The sequence below is a fragment of the Mustela nigripes genome, chromosome 12 (genome assembly GCF_022355385.1).
Source record: "Mustela nigripes isolate SB6536 chromosome 12, MUSNIG.SB6536, whole genome shotgun sequence".
In the NCBI taxonomy this organism is placed as follows: domain Eukaryota; kingdom Metazoa; phylum Chordata; class Mammalia; order Carnivora; family Mustelidae; genus Mustela; species Mustela nigripes.
The window spans coordinates 51,594,069-51,610,669 of record NC_081568.1 but is presented as its reverse complement, the minus strand read 5'-3'; the positions used below and the strand labels follow the sequence as shown (position 1 = coordinate 51,610,669).

The following is a 16,601-nucleotide window of genomic DNA, read 5'->3' as shown; positions in this document are numbered from 1 at the left end:
TTCATTTCTGTTCCCTAAATTCTTTAAAATAATTGGCAACTTTCTCTAGCTGATATGTAGAGCTACTTAATTGTGGCTGTGTTCAGCTACTAAATCTGGATATGGGGTAGAAACCCACATTTCGAGGTAACTAACCAATCCCTGATCCTTTTGTGTTTTCAGATTCTAAGTACTCAAATGATACAAACATCTTCCGGGGGGAAAAAAGGGCAAGTTTACTATGGCAGAGATGAATCTCATTTCCATTGAGAATTTCCCTCCTTCCCTCCTTATGTTATAGGCAATTTCTATTGAGAGGGGGTAACCTGTAGAGAGTTGGCTGTGTTGGAAGAATGGGTTTCTTTTGGTCTATGTAAGTCTTGATCAAAATTATATAACTGGGGCACCTGATGGCTCAGTTGGTTAGGCATCTGCCTTTGGCTTGGGTCATGATCTCCAGGTCTTGGGGTCAAGCCCCACATTGAGCTCTCTGCTCAGCGGAGAGCCTGCTTCCCCATCTCTCTCTGTCTGCCTCTCTGCCCACTTGTGATCTTGCTCTCTGTCAAATAAATAAATAAAATCTTTTAAAAAAATGTATAACCTGTAAAAGCTTTGAGGCATCATACTTCCTGTTCCCATCACAGCATTTTAGTTACATAAGACGAACACTATAGCAATCTTTGGAGGAATATGGGATCTATTTAGGACTGTGTCTTCTCTTAAGTTTTCCAAAATGGCAGAGTTTCCCATCTCAGAAACACTACAACATTATTTTTCAAGTAAGGAATTGAGATTTCACCCGGAAAAAAAAAATCACCAACAGAAAACTTTTTAAAAAATATTCTACATTGTTTCTAGAATCAAGATGGGAAATGACAACTATAAAAAGTTCAAAAGTAATTGCACAGAAAATAAACTGCAGCTGTTACTAATAATTTGGACTTTATAACTTGAGCATAGCCTCAGTGGCTACATTTTAATTCAGGAAATTCTTGGCACTGATCTGTCGATGATTTATACACAAAGAAAACGATGAGAGTAGAAAGTTTCTAAACATGCTACAACATTCCTTTGGGTATCTAGCTTGGATTCATTAGACAAGCTGGCTTTAGGAGCTGACTAGAGATCCCAGCCAGTGAAGGTTAAAAGGTGCTCTCTGTTCATTTTAACAGTTCCTCTTGGGTTTTTAGTAACTGCTTTTTCTCAAAACTTCAACTGAATTTGGGAATGTCTAGATATAATATTTCTGTGAAAATGGATTACATTATGCCAGAGTCTGAGTATCTGCTCCACAGCTCACATTAAATGCACCAGATAAGGCTACAGCAAATTCAGAATGAAGGATTCCAGAGTCACATTTCAAAAGGTAATACTAAAGCCATGATCTGGTAAAGGAAATATAACACCACTTTCACCAACAAAAAATATTAGATGAATCTAATCTTTTAAATTTTTGGATGTTGTTATTAATTTAGAATCTTTTCATTCTGTCAAAAGCCATCACATTGTCCTCTTAATATCTCATCCTCTTAATTTTTGAAATTCTGGCTGTTTAATAGAAATATAAAATGTATGTGTAAAATTCAGTTGAACATGAATAAAATGGTTGTCTCTGATCTCAGAATCACACAGGATACAAAGAATAATAATAATAATGATAGGATAACTATATAAATTATAAATTAATAATTTTAAAAATTACATGAATATTGGATGCGTTGGAATCCTGAGATAGAACAAAGTTGAATTTTGAAAAAGAATTAAATTATGCTTCTTTCTCTAGCCCCTAGTCACCTAAACTTTACAAAGCCACAAAAAACTTCCCAAAAGTTAATCTGCTTTTATCCAGAGTGATTAATTTTCCACCTTTACTTCTTTTGATGTAAAAAAAAAAAACCCCAAAAACCAAAAGACCAAAAACCCATAACCAAAGATCCCCCAGGAGTCAACACCACTTTGCCAACTGTATGCATATCCAACCCAGTCACCCTGCTTAGCTGGAGATGTTTACATCTTAACGCTAAGATCTCTTGCAATCATTGAGCTACAAATCCCAAATTGGGAAAATTAGGAAGATAAGGAGAAAGTCTGCTTTGAAGTATGATTGTTTTTTGAACATTAGTTAGTGCTAAAATAACTAGAGAGAAAACCCCAATTATACTCCTTACAATTATTCATCTAACTGATACATTTGAGTAAAAAATGACACAAATAAATAAAAATCCTAACTCTGTATGACTTACAGGAAAAAGAAGAAAATCTTAACTAAATATCTGTTAAGGGTATGGTAGGGATAAATAAAGTCCATTATCTACCTACATTTCTATCTACTCATTTACTGATTTACTTTTCCGCTCATCCCCTGGGTTTGTCACATGATGATTATGCATTCACTCTCTTAACTTTACCATCTTCATCTTTATGGTTTGATGATACAATCTTTGAGAGGCATCCATCATCCTATATATTAATAACTGAGATTAAACCTAAGGCAATATTTAGAAATTTAGAAAAATATTTCCAGAAACTATCATTAGCAGGGAGAGAGCAAGTGAAATGTTCTGTAGTCCCTTGAAAATGTGGCTCAACCAAGATCTCATTCCTTTGACACTACTCTGGTTGATTTCTATTTAAAAATGGTTTTACCCTAATCAGTTTTCCAAGGAATGAAATAAAATTGTTTATAGAAGAAAGATGTTTAAGAAGAAGCCTATGAACAGGAGGGACAGTAACCCCTCAGCTTGGTGGTATGTTCCAGACAATAAACTGTACATATCAACCCGATTCACCCTGGGATTGTGTCATATCATTGATTAAATGCTTAAAAAAAAAAAAAATGTAGCGTGTACATAAAGCTGGGCAAAAGGAAAGGGTAAGATGTCACTGGAAAGGAATTACTTATCCTTAAAAACCTGAAACCTCCCTTCAGAATTAAATTTGGGATCTGTGTTTATAGGCTGTTTTTGCCCCCACCTAGAGCGCAGGGGGAACCAATGTGATGGTGGCCAAAATGTAAGTTAGGTGTTGCAGTGCAGGGGCTGTATCATTTAACTTTTTAGGAAGTTCAAGAAAATTCAGTTCATGAGGAGAAGCCTTCAGAAGATGAATTGTTTCAGAATGTGCTTGGTTTGGTCCTGATTTAAAATGAGAAGAGGAATCTTGATTAATCAAGGAACACCTGAGTCTACTCATCTTTAGAACACAGATCCTCTCCTTTACCAGTTTCTTTGTGTTGCTCTCCATTCACATTCTCTATCCCTCTCACTTCCCTCTCCTTATCTTCAATGCCCCCTTTCCTTCTCTGTTCTTCACTAACCTGCTCTTTCCCATCTTGCCTCTTTCTGGCTTTTACCTTTTCCCCTCCTCCTACCATTTTATTCCTCTGTACTGACCAGGCTTTAGGCAAAAGCCTTTCAAAAACATTCTTTAGTTCCTGGTTGCAAGGGAGAAGTAGCCCTCGACACCCTGCCCTCAAAAAAAGAGACTTTTAAATGAGAATGAATTCCACAACTTCTGACAATTTTGATTTGTATTTTCTGGCTACTGATTATTTAAATTCAAGTCTATTTCAAGGTTCCTTCATTAACTTTGTATTTAAAATATGAACATGGCCAAATTATTGTTCTCCTTTGTTCTTGAATAGAGGACATTACATCATTAGAATTCCACACATTGTATTCCTTTTCACCTCTCCTATCTAGAAAGAAAGAGAGAAAGAAAGAAAAGAAAAAAGAAAATGAAAAAGAAAAAGGAAAAAGAAAAAAAGAAAAAAAGAAAAAAAAGTCCCTTCCCAGATAGCTCTCTTTACGTTACCCTTGCATTTTCACCTTCTCAGGATTGCTCTCTGGGCTCTGAAAAGGTAGACAATCTGCAAACTGGTTTCTATCAACTAGATGAACCAAGTTAATATATTTTGTTTCTTAGTTATTGGACCCAGGATGTATATCTCCAAAGAGTATTGCTATGCCTTCGGGTGGCAGTATGTTTTTCTGAAAAACAGGTCATGATGAATTTGCACATAAAGAGTTTCTTCCATTAGTTTCGAGTCTCAGCTTATCATATTTCTATACCTTCTGAGAACATTCAGAAAAAAATATCCCTGCCTTCTGCATAACATTATTCTTAAAAAAACAAAAACAAAAACAAAAACAAAAACAGACTTTTGTCATAATAGAGAAGAGAGTGGGTCCATTTCTCTCATAAGAGAAGATTAACTCAGTGGTGATGATGAAGCAATTGAAAGGAAACTTTTACCCTCTTATAAACTAATAATAATATTTCAAGTATTTGCTCTACATGGGCTTTTCATCTATGAAAATAGATAGATAAAAAAGAAAATGGATCTTGTAACAACAAAAATAAGAAAGGTACATTTCTGCAATGGAGATCTACTGGAATGTATATCATACTTAAGAGAAATCTATGGTAAAGAAATGAAATTAAATAACTACAGAGAAATATTTATTCAGTAATTTCAGTTTATAGCACTCAGAAAGCATTGTGGTAATATTTTTCTAATTCTATAGCTGATGATGCTTCAGAAAATATCTAAAAACTGTATTTAATATTTTAAGGTATAGTGTTCTAAAGATAGAGAGACATTCTCAAAATGTACATAAAAGTTCTGATGACTCTGGAGATACATGTAATAAACATGTTAGTATATCCCTTAAGGTAATAAGATGCACTCCAAAAGAATTTAATGAAGATTAAGTTAGTATTAAAGCTTCCTCATAACTGTCAAATTTATCAGATTTAATTGTAGTACATTCCAGGATGATACATAAAATAGAAACAGAGGTAAATATTTGAGCTACTTTTTAATTTGTTTTGTCTACCAAATCCTCAAAATCAATGTTTCTAGGAGTCACAGATATCAGATAAGTCATCTTTAGCAAAGATTAAAGCACAACCATTCCTTTAAATTTTCTTGAGTCCTTGGATTAACTATTATTATAGCATTATATCCATTTCAATTTAAAAGAATATACTTCGACTATATTTGGCCAACTACTATTTCTGTTCTTTAAACACATGTCTATTTTTTCTTACTTGGAGGGACTAAATAGATATTAAAAGTAGATTCTACCAAAACAGTAATGTTGCAGGCTCAATCAATGCAGTTGTTTCTGTTGACATATCTAGCATTATCTCATTTCTTGAAAATTAGCTTTTCAATTCATTCTTAGCCTACATTATACATCCCCAAGTTCTGTGGCTCTCTAAGGTCCAGGTATGCAGATGAAAAGTAGGTAAAATGCTTCCTGTTTACACTCTATTTGTTTAAAGAGTTAACATACACATTTATTTAAGAATTATTATATATAATTAAATGTCAAGGAGCAGTTCTGGGTTTGTTATTTACACTCCAAACAAGACAGCAGATTATTAAAGGTACCTGTGTGTGTGTGTGTTTAGAATTCTTCAACAAACTGAAAATTATGTATAAAGCTTATAGAGGTTACTCATATTCACATGTTAAAGTATTAAAAGGGATTTCCTAAACTAGACTGGAAACAGTGTTTCATAGATGCATTATAAAATTCTGTTGATTAGTAAGGACTGATATCATGGAGCAGGAAGTAAAGGAATCAGATGCATGCCCATTAGTACTTTGGAAAGCCTTACTTTTTAAAAGTTGTATCACTATCCTGTTTCTTCCTTTTATACATTCCTTCCCTACCTGAAATCTTTGCAACTTATTTCAAATGTTATGAATTAAGAACAATTTTCTTGAAGCCAGTTTAAACATTTAGATATACACAAATATCACTGCAATACATCGCATACCCAATTATGCATTCCATTTAATGATCAAAACATTGTTCCTTGAGACTTTTTTTTCTCAGAATGTAGTAAAGGAACACTAGGTGGAATTCAAACCTGAAAGAATTTGTATAGCATGTCCAAGAATGGACGTTTGAAATTGACAAGAAAGAACACCTGGTAAGGCCTCTGATGTATATTTGAATTGTGTCTTTGACAAAGCAGTTCCTCTTAAACCTCTCAGACACGAATGGTGTTTGTTAGCCTCAAAACAGACCTATGATCCACATTCCATGAGATTACACTACTCTCTCTCTATATATATAAAGACTAAATTCATGCTACCGTTCCATTTTAAAATAAAAATTTGGATTCCTAAGCTTCTTATTTTTTGTATATATTTGCTACCTCAGTGAAGGAGAGATGACTTTCTTAATATTGCCATCTAATTGGAATTTAAATATTGCTATCAAATAGTTTTTAACACATGCTTCAGAGAAGGTGCAGCATTAGCTATAGTTGGGAATCAGAGATTCTCACCTTGGTTTCCTGTGTGACTTTAAACAATAATTTATTTCCTTGCTTCCCTTGTTTTAGTCTGAGATCAATATTTTGTTTTGGCTTCATTAGTCTCTGCTTAACTAAATAAGATTGGTGGATTATCTTATTCAAACGTTATTCAAATATGTGAGTAATATCTAGCACTATTTATTCTTATTGTAATAAATATTGTATTATTTAGCGCTTTTTTCTTCCTAAGTAGAAATCTACTAGTATATTAATTGGTAAATTTTTACAATAGAAAATTAAGGTTTAAGTTCAAATTCATGGTTAAAAAAATTACCATCTATCTCATTCACCTTTTATCCCAGAGTTGGTACTAATCTAATGCAAAACAGTGGATCAATACGTAAAATTCAAAATAAATGTTTAGAGCATTAGGCTCAGAGATAATCTATTTGAATTCAATGTAAATATAGCAATGCCAAATGAAGTAGATGTACTCTTTGGACTAGCAGGGAGAATATTAACTTCATATTTTCCCCGGATAATAAAATCATTACACAGAAAACATTATGATTTCCAAGTAAATGTAACATTTCTTAATGTAATTATGAGATGTTTGTATCTGTCTTTTTCTACATATAGGTATGTGCACAGAAATACCATAGTAAATTGAACTAACATTGAGCAATCTATTAAAAATAGGATTAGTCCTTAAAATACATGCTACTATTCTTACTACTTTACATTTAGAAGGAAAGCAAGGCTTCATTAGTAAAGATTTGATACTGTTCTCTAAAATAAAAACACAATAATGCAACCCACCTCCCAACCCTGGTCTCAGACGATTGTCATAACCATCTAGGAGTCGGTCCAAAATTCTGGTGAAGACAGTAGTGTTGTCTTTAAGTTCATCTTGTAATGAGGGTTGTCCATAGCTGAAAAAGACATAAAGGCAGGTAACAATCTAAATTACATAATTCTATTAAAACCTTTTTTCCAAATAAAGCCTTCCCTAGATTTTCCTATTTTCTTTCCTATTGAATCTTAATTTGAAAATTCCTTCCGGCAAAGTTAAAAAAAAAAAGTCATTTTAATTTTTACCATTTTCTCATATTTGTTATCACACATGATAAACTCTTTATTCTAATATTTCTAACTATGGAAGAAAAATTATAGGAAATGAGTTCTCTTTGCCTGTATAAATCTCAGCATGTATACAATGCTATAATGCATGTTTCCCTGGGCAAGAAGGCTAATGCATGCTAAGGAGAAATAAAATCTGGCAAACTTCTTCCAAAAAAAAAAAAAACAACAAACGTATTTATGAGCTATCAGATTAGTAGTTTTGCTTTCATTTAACGTAACGTATAGCATTAGCCTAAGATTTCACCTACCAACATTTACTTCTTTCATCCACTTTATATAAGTATATAGATATAGAGGTAGAAATATCTACATATATCTGTATTTATTCTTTTGATGTTCTTTTAGGATATTTAGATGAGAAAAAAAGTTAAAACTTGTTTCTTAGGATAATTTACGTTTCAAATCAGTGTGTAATTTCCATTCCCCTCAAGTTTTATGAACTGATTTCTATAATGTGCCTATTCAAATCTCTAATTAAATGAATTTTTGTCATTTCTGTCTTAAAGTAAAAGATACCTCGGAAAAGATATGATCCAATATTCTTAATTTATGGTTTATTGAACTGTAGTGTGGGATTAGTGTTTTAAGAAAACATAGCCATCTGTGAGCAGAGCTTGAACTAGAAGCCTGTTTTCTTCAACTTTTAGTCTAAAACTTTAGTTCTATTCTTCTATAATGGATTAATTGTTCCTATTTAAATCTTTCTAGCTTCAGGAATCATTTCTACCCCTTATCATTACTAGTCTTTGAGTTTCAACCACATAGTGACCATAGTTCAAATACTGCGCATTTCTTATAACAATCACATTATCATTTATGGTTGTTGAATCATACTTTATGTAATGATTAGGATGACACCTCCAAAATCCTTTGAGAGAATTTTTTTTTATCTCAGTGGATCACACTCACTGATACATTCCAATGACAGCTCTGACCTTGAGTAAAAAAAAAAAAAAAATGGAGAGTGTAAACTAAGAAACGCCACAAAAATATCACTTTCATACTCTGTTTAATATGCTTTTGGCTTCACTCTTGTGTGTTTATATTACTGATCAATGAAAAAAATAGTAACATCCGAAACCAGGATTCACTTATTTGACAGGAATAAGAAATATAAAGAAAGTATCATTTCAAAAACAAACACTATTTTTAAAAAGGTAATTAGTTTTATATTGTCAAAATTCAATGGCCATTTTTCTGATAGAATTCTAATTTAATAACTGAAACTATTATAACTAAAGGCTCTTCATGATGCTAAATACATGAAATTCAACTGTATGGAACAATTTCCCATTCTCCTAAATTCAACAGTAATATCATACAGCTTGACAGTTTATTCTCCCTTGGCAAAATTAAACATCTTACTAGTTTTTTAAATCAAATTTTCACTGAGCTTTCCAGGATGTCTCATTAGCAGATGATACCAGTAAAGCAAAAATAGTTGTCTAAATGTAATTACTTATAAAAAGTCTTCACAAAACGAACTGTCACACATGCATGCATCTTTCAAGGATACTGGAAGGTCATCTTGATAAAGGTGGAAAAGAAATGCTAGTCCACTTTAAATTGTGAGGAGGGCCTGATCAAGTAGTCTAAGGAGGAAAGCAGCAAAATAAGAAGGGTAAGGTGAGATGGGGTAAGTGACAGAGCACAATTCGATTCTGGATACAATTCCTAGAATATGCAGTTGTCTATTACCTTTTCCTGCATTTTCTGCGTGTTGAAGCTTATACCAAATTGAGGAAAAACTTTCATCCCTGGTTTTATCTTATAAGTGCCTTTTCCACCAATTGTATGCACAGAATGCAAATGCCAAAGGAGACTTTTCCATCCCTCCCAGAAAACTAGTTCTGCTATCCCAGCTGGAATAGTAATCTTTATTTCCTGTGATTTTCTAATGAGGGTATTTCTCATCTCCACGTCTAATTTACCATGTCCAGTTATAACTGTCAAAGAATAACCCCAGAATAGAGATCAAGATTGTTTATTGCTCTTAAACACTTATGCCAATGTAAGGTTTCCTAAACAGAATATATAATTTGAAGAGAAATGTCAGTTACAGTACCTGATTTTGATTCCGAATGAACCACTCTGTAATAAAACACTGTGCACTAACTCCATCTACAGGTCATTACAATAGTAACACTTCATATAATTTTTCAAAAGAAATGGAAAACATTTAACTCCTCGGATTAAGAGTATCTGGCAAAGGTGGATCTCCTCTTCATCTGATAGTCATCACTTACCACACACAATAGCAAAAAATAAAAACAGACAACTTCTTAATTAAAAAAAAATTCCCAAATTCGCATCTTTCCAGATTATTCCTTCTCTCCACCTTAACTTTTTAAGAGTTTACCTTCCATTACATCTCGAAGAACCTTGGGTTTTTATGTCTAAGACTGTCTTAAGGGCGACAGGAATAGACCACGCAAGAAGTATAAAAGCAGATAAAGAAGAATCTGAAATTTTTGGTCACTTACATCACTGCTACTACAATATGTTTATATGCTTGATTGGATCATCAGCAAATTTTCAAATATGGTTAAACATATGTTTAAATTTTTCTCATAACTTTTCCCACAATAGTCACGCTTAAATAGAGAAGTTCAATTTTATGTAATGTTCTTAAATATTTGTTTAGTATATTCTACCTCTATTGATTATACAAAGAATGGTTTCAAAACATAATATGCACACACATTTATAGAGACTTAGGACTTTCATATTACGAATATTATTTTAAACTTTCCACTTTCATGCAGTCACAAGTTACTCTATGATCTTTACAGTTGGCTAGAAATTTTCTTGTTGGAAAATCAACTCATAGAGTATGCAGACATTAATTGGGGTAACTTTCTCTATGAATTTGGAAACTACATATTTCATTCAGTTACAACTGAACAGTGAAAAGTTTGATTTAAGACTTAAATGTTGAATTAATACATTCCTTTAACAAAAGCGTGTTAAGTGTATTCTAACCATCATGCAAATAGGATGGCTATTTTTTCATACTGCTCTTCTTTATTCTTAGTTGGGATTTTATTGCCGTTAAGTTTTTTGAATTCCCTTAGTCATGAATTCATCCAAGGACAATTTTCTTCCCCCTGAAAGAATAAATGAAAAGTTACAGAAATTATCATGCAGATTTAAAATAAAGTGCCCCCACCTTCTTCCAGTCAATGTGCTCAGAAGGAGGGTCCAGGCCCAAAGATACTCAGAGAAACCCGGACTTTTCTTCATTGCGGGCTTGTGCAGCTGAAAAGTAGAACAAGTAGAGATCAATGTCTCTCGCAAGAAACATCAGGTTATAACCACTAGGGCTGACTGAGGCAGTTCAGATGAATGCTTTGAAGTCAGGAAATGACCTCACTGGGATATGACACCTCATTGGAAGCAATGGAAACCTGGACCATCCATTCTCCACTATCCCTTCCATTTCTCCATTCAGAAATATATCAGTGTCTTAATTTCTCCTGTAAAAAAATACAAGTTGAAATGCTTTCAAGTGCCAATACTGCCCAACATAAAAACTGTTTTTTTTTTCCCTTTAGGTTTTATATTTCCAATATAGTGTGAATTACTCTCTTCTTGTTGTTTATGATCTGAAAATATTGACCTTTGTGATTGGAGTTTCTATGCCTGAACTGTGAATTGAAATTTTTAAGCTGGTGTCTGTAACGGGGGAGAAATGTTTTGGAGCTGAGATGGGGTAGGTTAATATGCTTCAATGACTGAATTCATCTTTGAATTCTGGATGCACCTTGATTTCAGAAGCAACTGTATTTATCTTAAAAAAAAAAAAAAAAAAGGAAACACACTGTTGAATGCCGAAGTCGTGCTTATGTTCTCTGCCTGTGATTGCCTTATTAAATATGCTCACTAATGCTTCTGTGAGGCTAAAGGACATACTTTACAGTCAAACCATGTGCTGATCTCTCTCATACACACAAACCACACTCACATAAATGCATACAAACATGCCCACACATATCTTTTAAGCCCTCTTGAATTCTGCCAGGTTGCTGCTAGAAAATGTTTCATCTCAAACAGATGGAAGCTGGAGTGCTTTGCTTTACATGAATACGGGAATCTTTTTTCCCTCTTAGGTAAAGTGCAATCAATCACTATCTGATTGTTGAATTTTAGACTTGATAGTGGGATGCTGGAGGAAAGGAGGAGTATGGAAAGCTTAAATATTTCAAAAAATTATGATCTATTTGTGGAATCAATTTTTAAAAATTAGTGCACTACCTGGTTAAGGAGCAGATATGGTAACACTTTATTTCATGTGCTACAATTAGAGGCAGTTATAACATGAGAATGTTAAAGGTATTTTTTAGCACTTCCCTGAATCTATACTCCTTAGTATAGACAGTGATTAATGGATTGCATGTCTTTTAAAGCATGTTTTTCATTAACCACTCTATGATTGAATGTGATATGCCTTTAAGTACATCTACACAAATGCTTTCCACACTCTTGGGGATCATTTATATCAGTAAAAACCATTACAAACAGGCATGTTAGCAATGAAACATAATTAATGTGTTTGGAGTAAAATGGTCTAGATCTACAGATAAGAGCAGTGAGCTTCATAGTTTTTACTTAATTTAGTCACTGGTTTTGGCACGGATGAGAAGAAATATTGGATAAATATCATTCTATTAAAATACTGCATCTAAATTGCACATTTATAATTCACCCTGCATTAATCTTCAACATAATATGAAAGAAAAGCAACTTCTCTTGCCCTATTAATAATTATTGGTCTTTATAAAAAAAGGGGGGGGGTATTCCTGAAGGGGTAAATGAAACAAAATCCCAAGACAAGGTACCATAGCTTTTTGTCCTCCTCTGGCATTTTAAAGAGAAAAACAAACCTATCGTGGTACTCGAGTTGTTGAGTAAGAAAGTTTCTTGCAAATACAAACATAATAGTTTAAAAGAAATGCTAAGATACCTCCTTACCCTTTTCCACCTTCCCCCACCAAACGCACACCCTCCAAACACCCATATCCCATGCCACTCATACCAAATGATAAGTTGAGTTTTTCATGTTCAGAACCTGAGAGACCCCTACACCAGAGGGCATTTTAGCAGCGTCCACTGGAAAGGAGAAAAGAGGCATTTTTGCAGACAGAATGTGAGAGTGCCTTCCATAGGACAGAGCATTAAGACAGGTTTTCTGTCCCAGCGTCTTAACTTTAGATGATGCCCCCCAAAGCCCCTCCCCAGCTCAACCCAGCACCCTCTTGAAAAAAAAAAAAATCAAAACAACATGTCACCACCCACCCCACGGAATAAATTCATATCTGCCTAAGAAAGGGAGAAAGAAAAGAAGAGATACAGAGGGGCAAAAATAATGCTTCTCTATCGCTGCGGTTTTCACCCTGAAAGAAAAACATTCGTTGTTTCTACCTGCTATGGGATCGGGCTCTTGTCCTGTTCCTCTTTCTCTTTTTTCTCCAGCATTCCTGTCTCTCCAGCTAGGAAAAGCAACGTTCAAAGCTCAGTGTGTAGCGGTCTGAAGCCGCACTTACCTCGGGCCCCCTCTGGGCACAGGATCGCTCAAGACCCGGGAAAAGTGTGCAAGAGAAAATCGCGGCGAGCCTGGAACCAGCGCGAGTCCGCGAGTCCGGGCGCGCCGGGAGCGGAGGGGCGTCCTCGCTCTGCCTCTCACTCACTCGGTCTGAGCCATCATGGACTCTGTGTGCTCCTTTGCTGAAGATTTCACACCCAAATCCGCTACCCAGTATCCGATCTGCAGCTATACAACAAAAGATTTCTCTTTACCAAGACAGTAGTAATACGTCCCAGGGCAAACCGGATGTGAAATAGGCGGTGACTTCATGCCAGAGAGATTTTATTTTAGAAAGGAAGGTGGTACCAGCCTCTGGATCTGGAGACCAATCCGCCCATTTTTTATATGCAGCACAATTTAACTTGCACCGCTCTGGCCCTAATCCCCTTCTCTCTGGCTGCAGACTCAAATCCTTCTACAATCTGCTGCAAGCTTTCCCTTTTTTTTTTTTTTTTTTTTTTTTTTTTTTGTTGGGGAGTAGGAATGGGGGAGCAAAGGGTAGACAGGATTAGAGACCCAGGGACTCCACTCAGAACCTTTTCATACTTTCAATTTATGAACACTATTTTAAGGTGTGCCCATTAAAAAAACAAAAACAAAACAAACAAACAAACAAAAACAAAAACACTCATCAGTGTAACTAATCCTTTGATCAAAGATTCAACCCGTGCATGCATATGAATGAATGCAGGGAGCTGCAGGGTTGCACGTGTGGAAAGCCACTGTCCTCTCGCCTGTCTCCCTCACACGCACTCCCACACACATGTCTGAGTCCCTGTGTCTTGCGGAGTCACGAATAATGAGAGATTGGCGGGGAAGAGTTCTGGCCGGGAGGGCACTGGCCACCAGGTTTCGAGGCTTTCGCACTTTCACAGGTTGTGAGCGCTTTTCACCCCACCTTGGTCTGGAGCTTAGAGGGCAGCAATAAACGCGCTCCGGAACCGCGTTTTTAATCTCTGGAGGCCACTGTTTGTCTGTTTACGTTATGAAGGAGAAAACACGGGCTCCTTTAAGTAAGAATTGTGCTGGGTCCCCAGGACGAGGAGTATTTAACTTTAAATAAAGCACCCAGATCATTTCTAGGTTTGAGAGTCATAGCTCCATTTCCGGAATCATTCCCTCGCCTCGAACTCCATCATCCTCCGGATTAGGAAAATGGGAGAGGGGGAGGAGAGAAGATTAACAGAAAGATTTTTAGAAGTCAAGACAAAACCGTCTTCTACCTCCCCCCCCTCCCTGCCCTCTTCTGTTACCCTCCCTGGTGGCTCTCCACCCACGAATAAACTATGCACTTAGGGAAGGAGGGTGTATTTCAACATCAATCTAACTAAATTTTCAACGAGCCAGGGGCGACTGAGTTCTCTCTTCGGATTTTGTGAATGGGTGTTTGTAGCACAGAAGAAATGGGTGTTTCTGAAATGACCCGAAGCTCTGGAAACTGTCCCTTCTGTACTTGCGCCAGACTAGATAGGAGGCGCTGAAAGATAGGGTGCCTTCAGGTATTTCTTCTGGTCAGCAAGGTCCGAACTTTGAGCTCCCTAGTCATTTTGACCACGAAGACTTCTAGCAGAGGAGACTTTTTTTTTTTTTAAATAGGGGCGGAGCTTGGCAAGGAGAAGGAAAAAAACCCTAAATGGCAAGTCTATACCACTCACTGGTTTTTGATGCTGGAAGCCTTCCTTGACGTTGTGCTGCAATGCAATCAGCTTAGGTGGTTAAAACATAGGACAGGTAATTGAAAATAAACGTATCTTATTGGAAAAAATGAAGGAAAATAAAAATGATAACCACATTCAGATTTGGGCTTGGTTATCATGAGTTTTGAAAGGGAAATGTTACTGGAAAATTATTTTAGAAATAAATCTTCAAGGAAGACAGATTTGAAGACCATCTTATGTTGCCTACTCTGTTCAGATAGGACAAAGATCAATGCATTCTTAAAGATATCCATTGAGGATCATCATATCTTCCCTATATGAGAGTCCTCAATTTTTATTTACTTATGTACTTATCCATTAATCACTTACTTCTTGAGCAGTTCTGAGAATTAAAACTCACTTCAACAATATTCTGAAACCCTGAGTTAACAATTTAAAAATATTGTTTTCTTATCTATTTAAAATGTAATTCCATTGTTTTCCTTTGATTCAACAAAGACTATTCAACAAAGACTATTTCTAGATAGTCCTAGGAATGTAATCTTTTCATCTTCTTTTTTCCTCCTGGTAAAACTGTCACAGCTCCTTCTACTCTCCTCCGCAAATGGAAATAACTTTATATCCTATATCTAATGCCATACAATCAAATCACTCTACTGATTATGTTTTTTTCAATCAGTTACTGAAATGTTATCATTTGCACCATAATCTCTGAAAACAATGCCAATCACATCTTTCTTCAGATTAAATACTATGTGACTATCCAATAGGATGCAACTGCACAGCATTTCCATACATTTTAAGACAAATATTTATAAATAAGATTGGATTTATCTTAAAACTACAGTTAAAACTACAGAAATGGAAAGGTCCATACTGATTTTCTAAGTAAAACAAGGCAGTTTTTACTAGATGATCTATGTATGATTTGTTTAGACATATGTTTTAAATAAATGAATTTAATAAATAGTGGCCATTTAAAACATTGATAATTTGACTACTCCAAAAACAGCAATTGCAACTTTAAATTATCAGTGTGTTTATTATTTCCCATCAAGGTATCATTTTTTTTTTTAAAGATTTTATTTGACAGAGAAAGAGAAATCACAAGTAGGCAGAGAGGCAGGCAGAGAGGCAAGTAGAGAGAGGGGAGAAAACAGGCTCCCCGCTGAGCAGAGAGCCCGACGTGGGGCTCGATCCCAGAACCCTGGGATCATGACCTGAGCTGAAGGCAGAGGCTTTAACCCACTGAGCCACCCAGGTGCCCCCCATCAAGGTATCATTAACATATGCACATTAACATATGCACAACGAATAAATATAAGAAAAAATATAAAAAATTAATGACAAGGAAATAATTACTTTATATTGTCTTGTTATATTGAATCTTTAAGATCATTGGCGACACCCTTGTTTTTTCCTCTACCTAGGGGAATAAATTCCTTCAAACTGTGTGTGCAACTTATATCTGATAAAGTAAGTTTTTATAATAGTAGTAACATGATATTTAGTATTCTTAAAGTGTTTACTTGGTGCCAAATAATGTGCTAACAAACTTGCATAAACCAATTCAATTTAATTCATAAAACATGTCTGTGAGAGATAGTCTTAATACACCTGTTTTACTAATCATCCAATAAATTGTGGGTTAGAGAGAGTGAGATTTGCCAAAGGTCACATAGGTAGTGAATATTCGTGCTATGCACACCCAGATTTTCTGACTTCAAAGCTTATTTTTTTGACCATCCTTCTACATTACTTTATTTCCTTAATTACTATAAGTTGTAAATTCACGTTAAAATCTGTTTTATTCATCTTACATCTATACTTACCATCTTCGTATCAGTTACATAAAACCTACCTCTGAACATTTTTTAAAAAATATTTGTTCAGGGGATGCCTGCGTGGCTCAAGTTGGTTAAACCACTGCCTCTGGCTCAGGTCATGATCCTGGAGTTCCA

The 16,601-nt window shown here is 35.2% G+C and overlaps 1 protein-coding gene across 2 annotated transcripts in view; it reads right to left on the bottom strand.

Moving 5' to 3' along the window:
• Positions 1 to 13,400, bottom strand: part of GABRA1 (gamma-aminobutyric acid type A receptor subunit alpha1) — a 57,821-nt gene extending 44,421 nt beyond the window's left edge. The window contains exons 1-3 of one of the 2 annotated variants that reach the window (XM_059417304.1): positions 12,942 to 13,400; positions 10,568 to 10,656; positions 7,075 to 7,187 (exon numbers count right to left, since the gene is read on the bottom strand). In XM_059417304.1, the coding sequence (XP_059273287.1) occupies positions 7,075 to 7,187; positions 10,568 to 10,641 (187 nt within the window). In that variant the 5' untranslated portion in view covers positions 10,642 to 10,656; positions 12,942 to 13,400. The other variant, XM_059417305.1, reaches the window with a different exon arrangement.
• Between the last annotated feature and the right edge of the window lie 3,201 nt (positions 13,401 to 16,601).